Here is a 15,682-nt window from a genome sequence, read left to right on the forward strand (position 1 = left end):
CGAGAAAAAAAAAAACTCACTTCACATGGAAAGAAAAAAACAGAAAACAGGAGCCACATGCGAGCAAAAAGAAAATAATAAAACGGCGACGCTGGATACGCACTTATCTTAACTACCTAAACACTTACCACAGGCGTAGTAGCACCACATGAAAGCCGAGTTAAAGCAATATAAACGCCAACGGCCCTCCTACTACGGCCGCACACACGCGCGCGAGTCCCCATCAACCTCATCGACGTATTCTTCCTTCTCGAGTACCGAACAGTTTACGATAAGCCTGTTTAACCCCCCGGAGTAGCCCCTACTCCGGGGGGTTAAACAGGCTTATCGTAAACTGTAAACATGTGCATTTCTCAAAGACCTAGTAGAGTGCAAGCACATGTTCGCAACACGTCATGAACAAAATGCGGCGACCCCGCCTCCGCTCAAACCGATTCCACGACCACAAAGCCCACAAGCACTCGCCCATTTCCTGTCGCCGTTCAAAAGACCACAAAGGTGCCGGCCACGACCGCCAGGACCGAAAGGGACGGCCGTCTTCCTCATCTGTCGAAGCCACTCTCCCTAAAGAGTTTTTTAGGAGCGCGCGCTTGCTCCCACCCCATCGTTTAGCTTCGAACCCGCAACGACGCCGAAAGCGCCGAAATGGCCCGGCCTATCTGCACGTATGGGAGTTCCGTACAGCCCCAGGAGTGGCCACCGGCGCGCTTCTTTCAGTCGGGACGTCAAAGCCTGACAAACTAACCTGTCAAAGTGCATAGCCGTAAGTCGGTGCTGCGGCAGTCAAAATTCGCCGCCGACCGCGTTCAAACGTGTCCCATACCTGAGCTCGCATAAAGCGGAGTAAAAATCGATTAAAGGAACACTTTGTTCAGCGCTGCGCGGTGTCGCCTTTTCATACATTCGGCGCGCTGCTCTCAACTGGGGAGACGGAGTCTAATTGTTTTCCTCAAAGGGGGAGCAAGACGGGAATAGCGGCGCCGATCCGCGAACTCCGACAGCCAGGGGCAAGCGAGAGGGGGGCGGGGGCAGCGAGCGACAGCGGCCCAATGGGAGGCCGCCGCTGGGTCGGCGCCGGCTTCTTGATTGGCCGGTCCGTCGTCGTCACGCGGGAAAGAGGGAACCAAAGGAACGGCGTGGGGAAAACGTGGGGCTCGGACGCGGCGTCGCTCCGGTCGTGGCCGCGGTTCGGGACGACAACGTGCGTGGCCGCCGAGAGTGCGGTACCGCCTTTTCGCGGCAAGCCACCGGATTGACATCGCGTCGACATTTTTTCTTTCTTTTTTTCTGCTCCTGGCGTCGGAGAACTACGTGCGGACTCAGTGCGCCCCGAGCGGTCCTCCACTGTATTCCCCGGCGGAAGAACCAGTGGATTGCTGAAGAATACAGCTGGTGAGTGCCCGGCTAAATCTTATATCGCGTCTCCTCGCCTTAGTCATGCCTAATCAGTTAAAATTATTGCTTCGTGGGGCCTTCTAAAATAGTTGTGAGCTATGAGCTGAACTCAAGTTCGATTCGTAAAATATAAAAAAACAAGGATTTCTCTTGTATACTACAGAGGTATGGAAAAAATTGCGCGTTGTTGTGGTCCAAGCGCATTGCTCATGTAAAGTTTAACGTTGCTTGATATTATGTTTGTAATAGTTTGAACATAACCAGCTGCCGGCAACATCATTTCGAAAGAATGGCATGATCAGTGCTCCATATTTCATATGCACTGGTATGCTAGCATGCGGAAAGTGAAAACAGGCTGGCAGTACCACTGACAGCTTATTTCGGCACCGTAAGGTGTATAATAACAGAAATTCAGTTTTACACGGGCGTTGCTCAGTTAAAGAATTAATTCAAACTTTCTTCACTCGAGAAAAAGCCTTCCTGCTGATATTTCATCATTTCACTGGATGTGGCACAATGATTTCTGAAAGATTTTGGGCTGGTATCACCTTTTATTAACGTAAGTTGGGTAAGATTATCTGCCATTTTTGAATGCCTGAAAAGTGGGCCTGAAAAGTTCCGCATGTTAGAGTATACCAAGCCAATTGCATGCTTCAAATGGGTAGAGCATTAATGATACCGCCTTGCGATCGTTCTTGTCTCTCCAAGATCGCCGAAATATTTTGTACTTGTGTTCTTATTACAGTTTATTTTTACCGCCTAGAAAATACGGCTTTAGAATTACGTGATCCACCATCGACTCATATATAGCTGCAGCGCACGAGAAACATTTCCGCTGGACCTGCGTGGCGCACATCGTTTCATCCCGGGTCCCGTTAACGAAAGGCGAACGCGTTGAACTTGGGCCAAGCGATACTCGAGTGTGGGAAACGGTTTCGTTCATTTCCGTTGCATGAAGGCAGCAGGTGTAATCACCGCTGCGCAACTCATCGACACTTGTCAGCACGTAGCTGCCGCTTAATTTCCCGTTGTGATACTGTTGTTCCTTCATAAAAATTTCCACTGCCCGCGCATCCGAGGGGTCACACTACACTCTTTTTTTTATTTGACAATATGCTTTGGACATAAGTAAAGAATGGAGATGACGGAGATGTAGGACACAATGTTAGCAGCGCTGCCGAGATTCATAGAGATCCCCACAGGAAGATCAGACGTTATGGGTTTTCATTAACAACTTAAGACTTAAATAAACCAAAGGAACAGGCTGGTTTTCGGAAAGGGCAGTCGACAATCGATCACATTCGTGTCACCAATCAGGCAATGGGTAAATGTGCAATATGTAACGAACTTCTATATGCCGCGTTCATGGACGACGAAAAGGCGATTCACTGAGTTGAAACGTCACAGTTACGCAGGCACTGGGTAACGAGGGCCCAGAAAAAGCCTATGCAAATGCACAAGAGGACATATACAATGACTGCACAGCCACCACAGTCACCCACAGGACGCGAGACAAAATACCAGTCAGAAAGAGTGTTGGGCAAGGGGACACAATCCCTGCACTGTTATTCAGCGCATATTTACGGGAGGAATTCCGAGGGCTGGACTGAGAAGAGCTATAGAATGGAGACCACATTAATATTCTCCTGTTTGATGATGATATCGCACTACTAAGTAAGTCACTGGAGGAACTGCAGCTCTTGACTGAGGACTTTACATAGCGAAACATCATTCTGAAAATAAATTTCAAGAAAGCAAAAGTTGCTACCATCAGTGTGGGAAGGGATCAGGAATTAATAAGGAAAAGCTTCTAACTACGCCAATAATTGGCCTCAGATCCGGACGACGAGAAAAAAATTATAAGGAGATTACGACTAGAACGAGCCCATTTACCAGGAACTTTCAGATTATGAATACCAACTTGCCGTTATTCTTCTGAGGGTAAGTATATCAGTTATGTCCTGTCAGCGCTCAAATCGGTGGCTAAAGAATAAGCTTGAAATTAAACTGAGGACCGAGCAGCAAGAAGAGCACACTGACCAGGGTAGCGTTAAGAGAGCGAAAAACAGCAATCAGATTAGAGAAAAACAATGAAATCTTAGCGCGGAAATAAGGAGGGGAAGATAGACTTCGTCGGAGGATGTAATGCGGATAAGAGATATGTGAGGATCTCTTACGGTAACAGAGTCGATTCCAAGAGACAATAAACGCAGCCAAGGCAGCAGAATCAGGTGGACGGATCGGATTAGGAAGCTTGCAGCAAAAGTTGGCCTCGGCGGGAGGCAGACAGGCTAATTGCAGATTAATATTAGAGGTCTTAGTCCTGCAGTGAGTGCAACTAAGTCTGCTCCTGTTGATGATGATGACTCTGCGAAACCCGCGACTGTATTAAGCGTATCTCTGCATTCGGTCCTTACGGGTAACGGTATGGATTCCAAGAGAAGGCAAATGTAGCAGGGGGCGGCAGAAAGTTAGGTGGGCGGATGAGATCAAGAAGTCTGCGGGGATGCGGTGGCCGCAACTGGCAAAGGACAGGGTTAATTGGAGGGACATGGGAGAGGCCTTTGCCCTGCAGTGGGCGTAGTCAGGCTGATGGTGATGATGATGCTGATGCATTCGGCGGTGCGAATCATTAAGGTCAGTGATGATGATGATGATGTCCTCAGGCTTAATGGCACATACCCACGGCGGGGGATTGGCCAGGGTGCACAGCGGATACAAATGCACTCATGTGAGACTTATTGATCGTGCTCGAGCGTCCTCCTCTTCTTCTCTTGTTCTTCGTTTCACTGGCGGCTGAAAGGTTCGCCCAGTTTGACGCTTGACAAGGCACAAGCTGTTTCTGCGGCGCCTGAATGAAACGACCGATTTCTCCATGTCCCACGCATGCGGCGCCTCCCATTTTCACTTCTCTCGGAAACGTTTTGCAGCTTAATCCGGTGACTATTCGCCGACCCAGATGCTACCTGCGAGCATGTAAATACTTTTAATATTCCTGTTACAGAAGATGCTTTTTTTTCTTTTCTTTTTTTGCTGTTCGTAAGCAGAATTCTTTCCACTTATTCGTCGCCGTGAGGCGAATTCTCATCACATCTGGTGAGTAACCAAACGTCGTAAAATTGATTCTAGCTTTGGCGCCTTAAATTATAACAGGATGGAGTTTAACGTACCTTGTACGCATGCAAATGCTCGTTAGGCACCTTTAAAGCAGGGCTGACCTTGGCGAAGTTCACAATCCTACCAATATTGTACAAATAGTCTTCAGAGTTTCTCACGCATCAAAAGTGAAGGCAGGAAAACGCGAGAAGGTAGCTATAAGGGAGATGATTTGCTGGCATTCAAGAAGCGCCTGATAGAGAAAATAAAAGCCTGATTGATTGATTGATTCATTCATTCATTGATTGATTGATATACACATCTCACTGGCTGCGGGGAGGATGCACTATGATTAGCCCTGGCAACCTTGATGTTTCTTTATTTCAGAACTTGAAGTGAAGGCCTTTTCTTGCTCGAGTTCGTTCGTGGTTAGTTGATATAGTTGGGAAGTTCTGACATCTATGTTCTGCGCTTACGTATTGTCTCTCACTTTGCTACTCGTGCTCCGTCGGGTTACATGTCTCGAACCCCCCCTCCTCCCCGCCACCCCCAAAAAAAAACATAATGAAGAATGAAATGGACAGAAAACCTGGTTGCGAAAACAAACTTAATGAAGCCAAACGTAAGCATGCTAATGACAAAAAAAAAAAAAAAGAAACCATTTCGTCGCCTAATCTTATTGAAAGTCGCTCGGGTAAACCAGCTAGTGGTTGCAGCTTGCAAGGCATTATTATTTGCTTATAGCTCTCTCGGTGTCCCCCAACCACTCCACGAATGGGTGGGCCTCTTACGTATATATATATACATGCGCCGCAGGCGGGTTGGCGCCCGCCATTTGCGCACTATTTTGAAGTAGGATCTCAACACCAATACGAGCGTAGAGAGCCGCAAAAGTTTTGCTGTATTCCCGACGTCTGGCTAGTGCATAAGGAGGAGGAGACAAAATTAAGATGCACCCGCCATACTCAAACTAAAGTTCTAGTCAGGCATGTGTTCACCTCCTTCGTGCCTTTTGAATGCGCGCAGGTGGGCCATGAGTGGTTAGGTGCGGAAAGGCGCGTCTGATACAGTACGGTAAGTCACTAAATAAGAGTTTATTGAACGGGATCGAGGGTACGTAAACCTGACATAAACGAGGAACAGAGGGGGCTGACAAGCACTCCGGCCGTTTTCACAGATAGGCATATATACTTCCCTCGATGAGGGCTCTGACCTGGTTCCTAACTTTCTGTGGTGGTCCCAGTTTAACTCTGTAGTGAGCTTCCACTGCGTGGTAGAACACACACGACCGGCAAATAAATTTCGCAGTTGGCACAGAAATCTCGTCTCAATTGCTTTGCAATGTGTGCCATGCACCAAATTCGAGGGGAAACGTAAACTCTGGATACCGTCACAACAAAAGTCCTAAAGGAGGCATCAGTTGCGCCGAGACGAGTCAGTGCATGCAAAATATTTCCGTCGTTCCCATCGCATCTTTTTCCTCATTTTTGTGACTGCATAGGCAGAACATTTGGCGGTGGAGTCTACCAAAGGTTAAGGCTTATTTTATGGGTTTTGTACAAAAACAGCTTGAGAATTTTTTTTTGCATCTAAAAAAATAATTCGCCCTTCTTTTGCGATGTGCTCGTCGCGGTGGATAAGTGGCTATGGCGTTCGGTTATACTGATCCCAAGGTCACTGGACCGCATCCCAGCCGCGGCGGCTGCATCTCGATGGAGGCGAAATGCACGAACGATCGTCTAGATGTCCGAGCACGTCAAAGAAGTCCAGGTACTTGTATCTTAATCCGGAGGTTCTACAAAGGCACCCCTCATAATCCATATGCCACTTCGAGACGTTAAACAAGGTTAAACGTCACAAACCACACCATTTTTTACCAAGACACGTATACTTATTTTACGACGTCCTTTATTGCTTGGCTGCTAACCAATACTTAAAGGTATTTAGACACCTAATTTTGGTGGCATGTTTTCTTCTATACAATGATGCGGAAGACACTACTATGCATGAAACACTACGTGGTATTCGCATAGGACCACTAAATAATTTATAATCAAATTTCTCTGTCATGCTGCTTGGTTTCGACAGCCGACCAATGGCTGTGACGTCAAAGGGTGATTATATGTCACGTGAGACATCGAAAAACTTCAATATAATCGCTGCTTCATTATTTTAATTCACTACATTGCACACTGAAGCCAGCCTTCCTCAAGAGCTGGAATGACGACGAATGTAAAAGTATTTATATTGCAGTTTTTTCATGCCTCCCGTGACCTATAACCACACTTTGACGTCACAGTCAACGTGAGACTGTTGAAACCGAAACAGCATGAGAAGGCAATTCGATTATAAAATATTTAGCGGCCGTAGGAGAATATCATGTGGTAATCGATGTATAATAATGCCTTACGCATCATTAGAAACAAGAAAACAAGCAGAAAACGTTAGGTGTCTATACTCTAACGGGAAGCGCTCTTCGGAACTGCGTTGAGTGGGCTCGGGTATGCCCTGAACTACAACAAACTGGAAACAATAGGGCTCGCAGGCGCTTTAAGTCGTGCGAAAACTCCCTGACAAACAGTGGAACAGCTGCGGCGTACGGGCGAATAAGAATACAGCAACAGCAAAATACCTCCAGTTGTCTTGCACCTCCAAGCGTCTCAGAGACGTTCGCAGAGCCGTGATAAGCAATCAACAACTCGATAACGCACAGCAAAAACATCGACAGCGGCTGGCAACAGCGTCATCTTAATGCTCCCATAGCACTCCTCCTAACCTCCTCCCTCTCGCGCACACCGGAGCGCACAATGTCCAGAGTGGTGAAGGCAATCAATCCCGGACCCCCTGATTGCGCACACCGGGCGTTAAGCAATATTGAGCGGCAGGCCGCGAGACAGAGACGCTCCATCAGAGCGCTATGAACGAAGCGAATTGCCTCGTCCATTAGTCTCCTGCGGGCGAGGTCCCCGGAAAATAAAGCTGCCCAACCGCAAAACGCTGTTTCAATTGGGGCAGGCAGGGTTGCTCGTCGGGATTCGAGAATTATGATCTCACGCTCCCTCTCTGGGTTCCTTTGCGCGGCACAACGTGCGCACAGTATACGTCTGTGTCTTGTACTGCGAGTGCTATTACGCTTCAAAACGCCCGCCGTTATAAATGCCTTGAATGTCTGTCGGCACACGAAGCCGTTCTGTCTCTCGCTATTCACCGTTTTTCCTTGCAGTTCAGTTAATCTCGCAATCCTCAGCGAAGCCTTCAGAAAGCGCGGGAAAAGAGCGCTTACTAGACGTGCTATTCAAGCACGCGCGCCGCTTTCGACTGCTCCAATCAAACAAAGGCGTTTATGATTTCTGCGAAGAAGGAATGGACTTTTTCCCACGGTCTCTTTTTCAAACAGCAGAAAGGCTCCGCGCGCTTTTTCCTCCATTAGGTCTACAGCGAATGTTTAGGCGCATGTGAAAACAGGCGGTTCAAAGGACTGCTTCATGATGATGTCAGAGAACGTTAACGCGTGTGCCACTGTATGAAAAACGAATTGAACCGTTATTGAGACGTTCAGGCGAAGTAAAAGAGTTCGTTTAGGCAATTTGGTTCCTATCTAGAAAATACATGTTGCTTACAGCCCGGTTAGCAGGCTGCGATGACGTCACAAGATTACTTGGCCTCTCTCGAGCAATCCTTAATTTATATTCCACCTGCCACGGTGGGTAGGTTCTGATGACGCCACAAGGTCATGTGATCTCTCTCTACCAATCAGCGAATTTCGCCTCCGACATGGGCGGGGTTTTCGCGTGACGTCAACTCTGATGCCATCGCATTAAGAACTGAGAAAGCCGTGGAATCAGCCTGATTACGCTACCCAAAAGCACGTGCACTATTATTCTCAAGGTGTTTCATCTTTCCTATAGAACGTGCAAAGCATTTGTGGTTCAGTCTCTCCTACGTCGCGTTTTCGCAGTTCCTTCATACACTGACACTAATGGGGACGGAAAAGTCTCAGAATGGGGCGCGTACACCGTCAGTGCATAATGTCCGTGGTGTATTTTTTTTGTCTTAGTCCTTACGCGCTAGTTATGTCCTCTCACTCGAAACACCAACTAGCCCAGCTTTCTGCTTTGTAAGTTATTGTCACCAAAAATCCTACTGTATAAGCGATGATAATAGCAGTACATTATGCATAAAATGGTGGAAAATCAGCAACTTATTTCATGTTTTATGTAAAATGAGGATGTCGTGCATTTCTATCCTTTGCAATGCATTAAATGGTTTGTCCGGTGACGACCACTCGAAGCATGGCCACGCAGTTGTGTAAAAAGCTCCCAAAACTTCCAGCTCTTGTGTGTGCCTTGGCTCCTGTTAGGTCCGCTTCCTATGCAGCGATTGTGGCCTCCCAACGGTGCGATTTACGTCGGTGTGCGATAGGAGAGAGCGTCAGTAGCGTAGCGTCAGTCTAGCCGCAGGCGGCTCGCGACGGGTTCCGTCCCGTTGGATTTCAATTGCAGCGCCGGTGTGATCGCTCTGCGACTAATCAATGGGGAGCGCGCCGTGACCTGACGTCACGTGTTATCACGTGGGAGTTGCCGGTGGAAGGAGCGGAGCGGTAAGTCCGAATCGCCTGAAAACCTGCTTGCCGCTTCGAGCGAATTCGGTGGGTGTGCATGCGTCGCATGTGAAAGCACTGAGCGAAAATACCATAGCGACATCACCGACTGCGCCGAATTTTTCGTTCTAGTCGCAGCATGCGAAACGGGCCTTAGTTGTTTTTGTAGCGCTCTCCGATTGACTAGAATAGCCTCAAAACGCTTCAGAGAGCACGCTTCCCAGAAACAGACAAGCAGTGTTCGAAAAGTGAGAGAATGAGGAAGTGATCTATTATGCCACTGTCACATAAGCAGATTTCAAGGCTGGCAAGCAGATTTGACATCTTATACTTCATGTAAGTGAGCTACGAAGGAGCTCTCCTCATGTCGCAGTAACAGACTCCAATTAACTCGTAACGTTAGACCGGTATGCGGGATGAGTAAGGTGGGGACACGCGACCACAAAAAATGATTGCGTAAAGAGCAGCAATGATCGTAATTGCCACAGTCATCAGCTGTCCAACTATGTGCACAGAAGGGCAAGGACATTTCCCCACTAGTCTCCATTTAGTTCTGTTCTATGTCAGTTGCGACCGCACTATCCCCGCAAACATTCCAATATAATCTGCCCATCTGGCCCACTCTGTCGCCCCTACTTTGTCTACCGTCGCTTGGTATCCATTCCGTTTACCCTCGGCGACCATCGGTTGTCTCCTCTCCACATTACACGTTCTGCACATGATTAGTTCAAAAGATAGTACATAACCACGATCGAAATCCCTCGCAGGCCCTGCGAAAAACAAAGAGCCCTTCCCGCGCAATACCGAGGAGCGGGTCACCCATGGAGAGCTCGGATGCAAGCCAGTGGTCTCCCAGCCGGCGCTCCGAGTCGCCCCAAGCGCCCGTTCTCCTCCTGTCGGCGGGAACCAAGGCCCTGCAGCTGTCTGCCAGCGGCGGCGGCTCGGGACCCGGCGGCCGCAGCGGAGGCGGCGGGGGCACCCGGAGCTTCTCCATCGACAGCCTGCTGGCCGAGGACGCCTCGCGAAGGATGCCGCTGGACCTGAGGCCCTCGCCAGTCGCATCGGCCAGGATCTCCCCCGCCGTGCCCCCGCCCCCACCGCACCAGGCCGTGGCGGCCGGGGCGTGCCTAAGGCCGCTGCCACTGCACCACCCGGCGCTGAGGCACCACGCACCGCCGGCGTCCTACGAACCTCAGCAAGCAGCGGCAGCTGCAGTGGCCCAGCAGTACGGCATGACGGCGGCAGCCGCAGCAGCGGCGGCGACGCCAGCAGCGTGGCTGGCGGCAGGCCGGCCCCTTTTCTTCACCCTGGCAGGTCAGAGCAAGCGATGTTTGATTTTTTGCCACCCGCCACCCAAGCGCATAGCTAATGGATATGTATTGGAAAAGGCTTGTCCTGCAAAGGACCAGTGCAGGAAATGCAATGGGCATATAAAATAACCGGTGGCCTATTGCGATTCCAACACACCAATAGAATAAAAACGGCGATGTAAATTTGAACAGAGTTTCGAACCTAAAAGGCTTTCCGATTAACCTTGGCGCGACTGGCACGAGACGCGAATAAGCGCAGGTCACTGGGTGAGGCAGTTTGTTTTGCAGCGAACCCAACTGGTGTTTTGTTGTCGTTGTTGACGATGATGATGATGATGCCCCCTTTTTCTGAAGCTCCTTTGCCACAAAATCTGCAGAGATGTACGGAATCGGGGCTCCGAAGCCTTCGGGACGGAGACCCAGGAAACCGGGCGTTGAACGGAAGCCTCGCCAGGCCTACAGCGCCAAGCAGCTCGAGAGGCTCGAGGCGGAATTCAAGGTGGGCCGCTGAAGAATGCCTTACAAATGCGTAATTACTAACATTAACTAACATTACCTAACATTAATTACTACAAAGATGGCAGGTCGCTTATGAAAAAAAAACGTGAATGAAGCTCGAGACACAAACGGAAAAGCAGTACCAGGGAAAATTACTGAAGCCATTTTACGAAAACAGCACATTTGCAATACAAAATAACAACTAACCGCTTTCTATCGGCGCAATGCCATACAGGCAAAAATTACGCATGGGAAGAAATAATCACAAAATTCAATTATAACTGCTCACGCTGTTATAAAGGAGAAATTTACATCGCATATAGCGATTAGCATAAACAAGCAAGAACAGTTCAGCGCCTTCGGGAGCACCCGCCAAATAAATGCTCTTCCACCAGGCCTTCCCTGCCTCACCGAGTGTGCGTCTTGCTCTTCTCAATGCAACCAGGATGGTAATTGTCTATCGCCTTTGTTTAAATGCATGCAGCCGCTAACCGCGCTTACGAGCGAATAGTTAAATAGCGAACGGCTTCTACAGTCGGCTGACGTCGTACGAGACTTCCATGATGATGCTTGGTTCTTTCTAACGCTCAGCAATGCGCCCCCGCTGCATTCAGCGGAATTACCTTACAACTACACTAAAGTTAGCTTGGCGCATAAAAAAAAAATACTTCCTAGTGGCACGTGGATAAAGCCATATATTACAAACCATCTAGCGTACACAGCACCTCAGCTTTAAGCACACCAATCGAAAGCACAGGAAAATGAAAAAGAAGTGGGGAACGCTCACTTTGGAGGTAATATAGAATAAAAAGGTGGGCTGTTTGGAGTTCGTTGATTTAATTCGCAGCTCATAAATGCCCCGCAGAGGACGCTATTCTTCTATTTCGTCTCGCATTCTGCTCATCCAGCCTGTGCGTAGGCGTTAAGAAGTTCACAGCCCAAAAGCTGTTGTGCTACGCCACTCGGATATGGCGGCTCTGATTAGCCGGAGAGCTGCGGCGGACACAAGTCATAAAAATGACGTAACCTTTAGCGGGTTCTGAAGCCTGTGAATGTGGGAGGATATCGAGAATTTAATTTGCGATTTTTTTCAGAAACGCAGTCGCCCTACCACGCAAAAAAAAAAACAACGCCATTATTGGATTTATCGATGAATAATTTATCTGTCTAGCATATAACGTCCATCGACTTACCGTTTTCTGTAAAAAGTGATCAACTGAGGAAAATCTAGCTCAGTGGGGGAGCAAAGTCAACTTTAGTCCTCAATACCCATCGTTAGTGCGCAAGCTGGCGCACGGAACACCTCTTGCCAAAAATGCGTGCCGTGTGCATACTCAACGAAATATATTGATGATACAACTAATGGTTGGCGAATGACAGCATATTAGCACACCAAGATCGTGCAAAAAGATCTCTACCGCAATAAGACGTAGATTTTTGAAGCGCAGGGTGTCATCTAAGCACGGTGATGGCACTCTGCTGTCCGTGCTCAAGCATAGACTCTTCCGCGTGAGAAAAGGGCTTAGTGGGATCAGATCGGCAGCTGAGAACGCGCAAAAAACATCTGCTAAGTGTTTGAGAAAGTGTTGAATGTGAGTTTTAAGTGTCAGCTTTAAGCAAGTATAGGTAATTCCCTTTCGTTGCGGCTAGTTTACAAGCTTTTGTGATGGTGTGTAAGCATCGGCGACGCTTCGCGAAACAGCGATAGTGGCAAATTGTCGAATTCCCTTCGCTTTTGCTCGCCAGTAATGAAAAACGAAGGGAAACAAAGGACTGCTATCTTTGGTTTCAAAGGTCCTAAAGTGCTGCTGCCAATTGGTGCAAATAAGGCCGGGAATCCTAGAAGTACCGAGCGTCAAGTATACACGGTTCAAAACTTTCTTTTTTTGGCTAAAACGCGATTTCGACCGCTATGCTTATGCATTAAGGCTTACTACAGCTTATTAGAAGTGCACATGATAGCGGTATCACCGCGATTTACTCTAAACAGCAATACATTCCATGCCCAGCAATTTGTGTGCACGTCATATATAAGGTTTACCTTTCCTGCTCTGCTGGGCAGTCTGCTGTGTTGTCGTTCCACTTGAAGCATTAAAATCAAGTGCACGTTTCTGGACGGAAATAGTTATGGCTGTTGAACGTTACGCTCAGACTTTTGTTTCGCATCGGCATTTGTACGGCAGCAAAAAACGCATTCGTCACCAAGAAAATCCGATTTAGAAATCTTCCCGCCAGTTGAATAAAAGTCACGACGTCGCTACCGAAAAGGACTCCGTGATCACCGTTTAGGAGTGAATGGCGGTGCAGCGCAGCCTCTGTGATTCGCGAAAAAAATTGGCTTCGCAGCATGCATTTCACTTGCGAAATCGGAAGGCGATAGCGACACCTGTATTCAGCTTTTTGGACTTTTTTAGGTCATGAAAGCTCCGTTTACGGTGAGGATGATCTCTAGGTGATTAGAACGCGGTATCCTATCGTTACAAATCAGCTTTTATTTGTCCTCAATGTCCATTTAACAGCGGAAAAAAGACTTGGCCAAGACTTATAATCCGGAAATTGAGTAACCGATGGTTCTGTGAGATAACAATGGATTCCAAGTGACGAGAAACGTAGCCGAGGAGGGAGAGCGGGTTGTAGGAAACCGGGGGAGGAGGGAGATGATTAGGAAACTGCAGAAGGTGAGATTAGGATGGCGCAGAGAAGTACAATTGCGGATCATTGAAAGAAGCCTTTGTTTTGCATTGGACGTAACTGGATTGATGAGGATGACGACAACAGTTTCTATCGGAGAAAAACATTGCACTTTCATGAATACTGACAGCGTCTCTAGGCGGTACGATTGCAGCGAACTGGAATATGCCACTAAATGATGCGATATCTCCGTACTCGGGGCACTTGCAATATTTCAGGAAGAAGAAGAACAACAAAGCGGTTGAGTGTATTAAGATGCATGCTCATAGGGATGGTATATTCACAGAGAAAGAGATGACTGAGGTCCTCTTGCTCATCAAAATATTCGCAGGTGGACAAGTACCTCAGCGTGAGCAAGCGCATGGAGCTCTCGGCTACGCTCAACCTGACTGAAGTTCAAATAAAAACGTGGTTTCAAAACAGAAGGTAAGCCCGCCTCTTAACCTTGGTAAGTTGGGAAACAAAGAAAGTAAGCAACAGGTCAGCAGCCAATAGTTAATTCTTCAATTAAAAATATAAGGTAAAGGAGGGGAGGAGTATCTCGCGAGGTTAATTGTCATTTCCGCTTGCACGCGAGTCTAAAGAAGAAAAAATTGTCAGCGAATTTAGTAGTCACTGCCATAACACTGCTCAATAAGGCTTTTTAAATAAAAGCAAAACGGGGGAATTTTCGACAGAGGCCCTTTCTTTTCTCTTCCTAACCCTTTCTGCAATGGACACAAAAGGCACTCCGTGGGCCATTCATATCGTTCTAAAAACAACATAGTTAAAAAATCTCAGGATCTTCGAATTTAGTTTAGAGCGCAATTACAGCTACTGCCGGATGCGGGCAGAGTGGGTAAAGGAACAAACGCGGTGTAATGACATCCCCATCGAAATCAAGAGGAAGAAATGAACTTGGGCAGGGAATGTAATGCGAGGGCAAGCTAACCGCTGGTACTTAAGAGTAACGGAGTGGATTCCAAGAGAAGGAAGTGTAGCAAGGGGCAGCATAAAGTTAGGTGGGTGGATGAGATTAAGAAGTTTGCGGGGATGCGGTGGTCGCAGCTGGCAAAGGACAGGGTTAATTAGAGAGACGTGGAAGAGGCCTTTGCCCTGCAGTGGGCGTAGTTAGGCTGACGATGACGATGAATGAAATGTCTCCACCCTGCAGAATTTGGCCAGTGCAGACAAAAACCTGAAGTCAAAGTGCCGAGAGTCCGTGCGTGCATGTTTCATGCTTGGAAAGCTCACTGCTCATAACCGAACTGGATGTCGTTGTGCGCAGGACCAAATGGAAGAAGCAGATGACTGCTCGCATGAAGCTCGCCCAGCGCCAGGGACTGTGGGCGCCGCACTACCTAGCAGCGCCGAGCCACCCGTTCGGCTCCTTCCTAGGCGCGCCTGGCTTCTACGGCGCCGCTGCGGCACCGTGCGCCAATCCGCCGGCGCGGGAACGGAGTCCCTCGCCGGATCCTTCCAGGGACGACAGTTCCACCGAGGACAACAAGTAGAACGGGCACCCAACAATCAGCGCGGCTGATGGTGATGATTATGTGTAGGTGCTGGCGGGCCTTGACAGGAAAAGAAGCTGCCGCACTCTACGAAAAGCATGCACTGGCACGAAGCTGATGCTTTTCCTGACCTTGGCGGTAAGACATGCCCACTGGAGACCGGGAGGACTTATAAGGTGGTCGTCCTGCTGGGAGCCTGACATCAAGCATGGACAAGAATGCAGTGGCATCAGTGTAGATGACGTGTCCACACCATCTGGACGCGAAATACAATGACAATGCTTGCTTCGAGGGACGCAAGTATGGTGGCAGAGCGGAGTAACAATGTCCGCCTTCGTCTGTGGACGAAGTCTTGCCAAAGACAATGTGCGCGTGAAGTAACGGCTTTGGAAAACACGGACTGTGCCGACCGGTGGTTCCGAGACTTTCTACTGTGTTCACACATGGACTGCGAGTTAGCGCCGTAGTTGACATTATAGCAGTGTCAAACTCTGTGACAGGATGTGGAATGTGATAGCAGACCCCAAGATCCGCGCGAACTCTGCCGCGCAGACTTTTATATATTTGAGACTATACATGTGAATGTGCGGCGTGTTATA

General features: G+C 48.4%; 1 protein-coding gene across 1 annotated transcript; it reads left to right on the forward strand.

Annotated features, from left to right (window-relative positions):
* The first annotated feature begins 1,260 nt into the window (after positions 1-1,260).
* On the forward strand, positions 1,261-15,083 carry LOC149340470 (uncharacterized). Its single transcript, XM_089551130.1, has 5 exons — positions 1,261-1,392; positions 9,859-10,405; positions 10,779-10,900; positions 13,922-14,016; positions 14,858-15,083. Exons 2-5 carry the CDS (start codon positions 9,913-9,915, stop codon positions 15,081-15,083), a joined length of 936 nt encoding a protein of 311 aa, XP_089407256.1. The 5' UTR covers positions 1,261-1,392; positions 9,859-9,912.
* The last annotated feature ends 599 nt before the right edge of the window (positions 15,084-15,682 follow it).

The sequence above is a fragment of the Amblyomma mixtum genome, chromosome 6 (assembly GCF_055824585.1).
Source record: "Amblyomma mixtum isolate Tamu chromosome 6, ASM5582458v1, whole genome shotgun sequence".
Lineage (NCBI taxonomy): Eukaryota > Metazoa > Arthropoda > Arachnida > Ixodida > Ixodidae > Amblyomma > Amblyomma mixtum.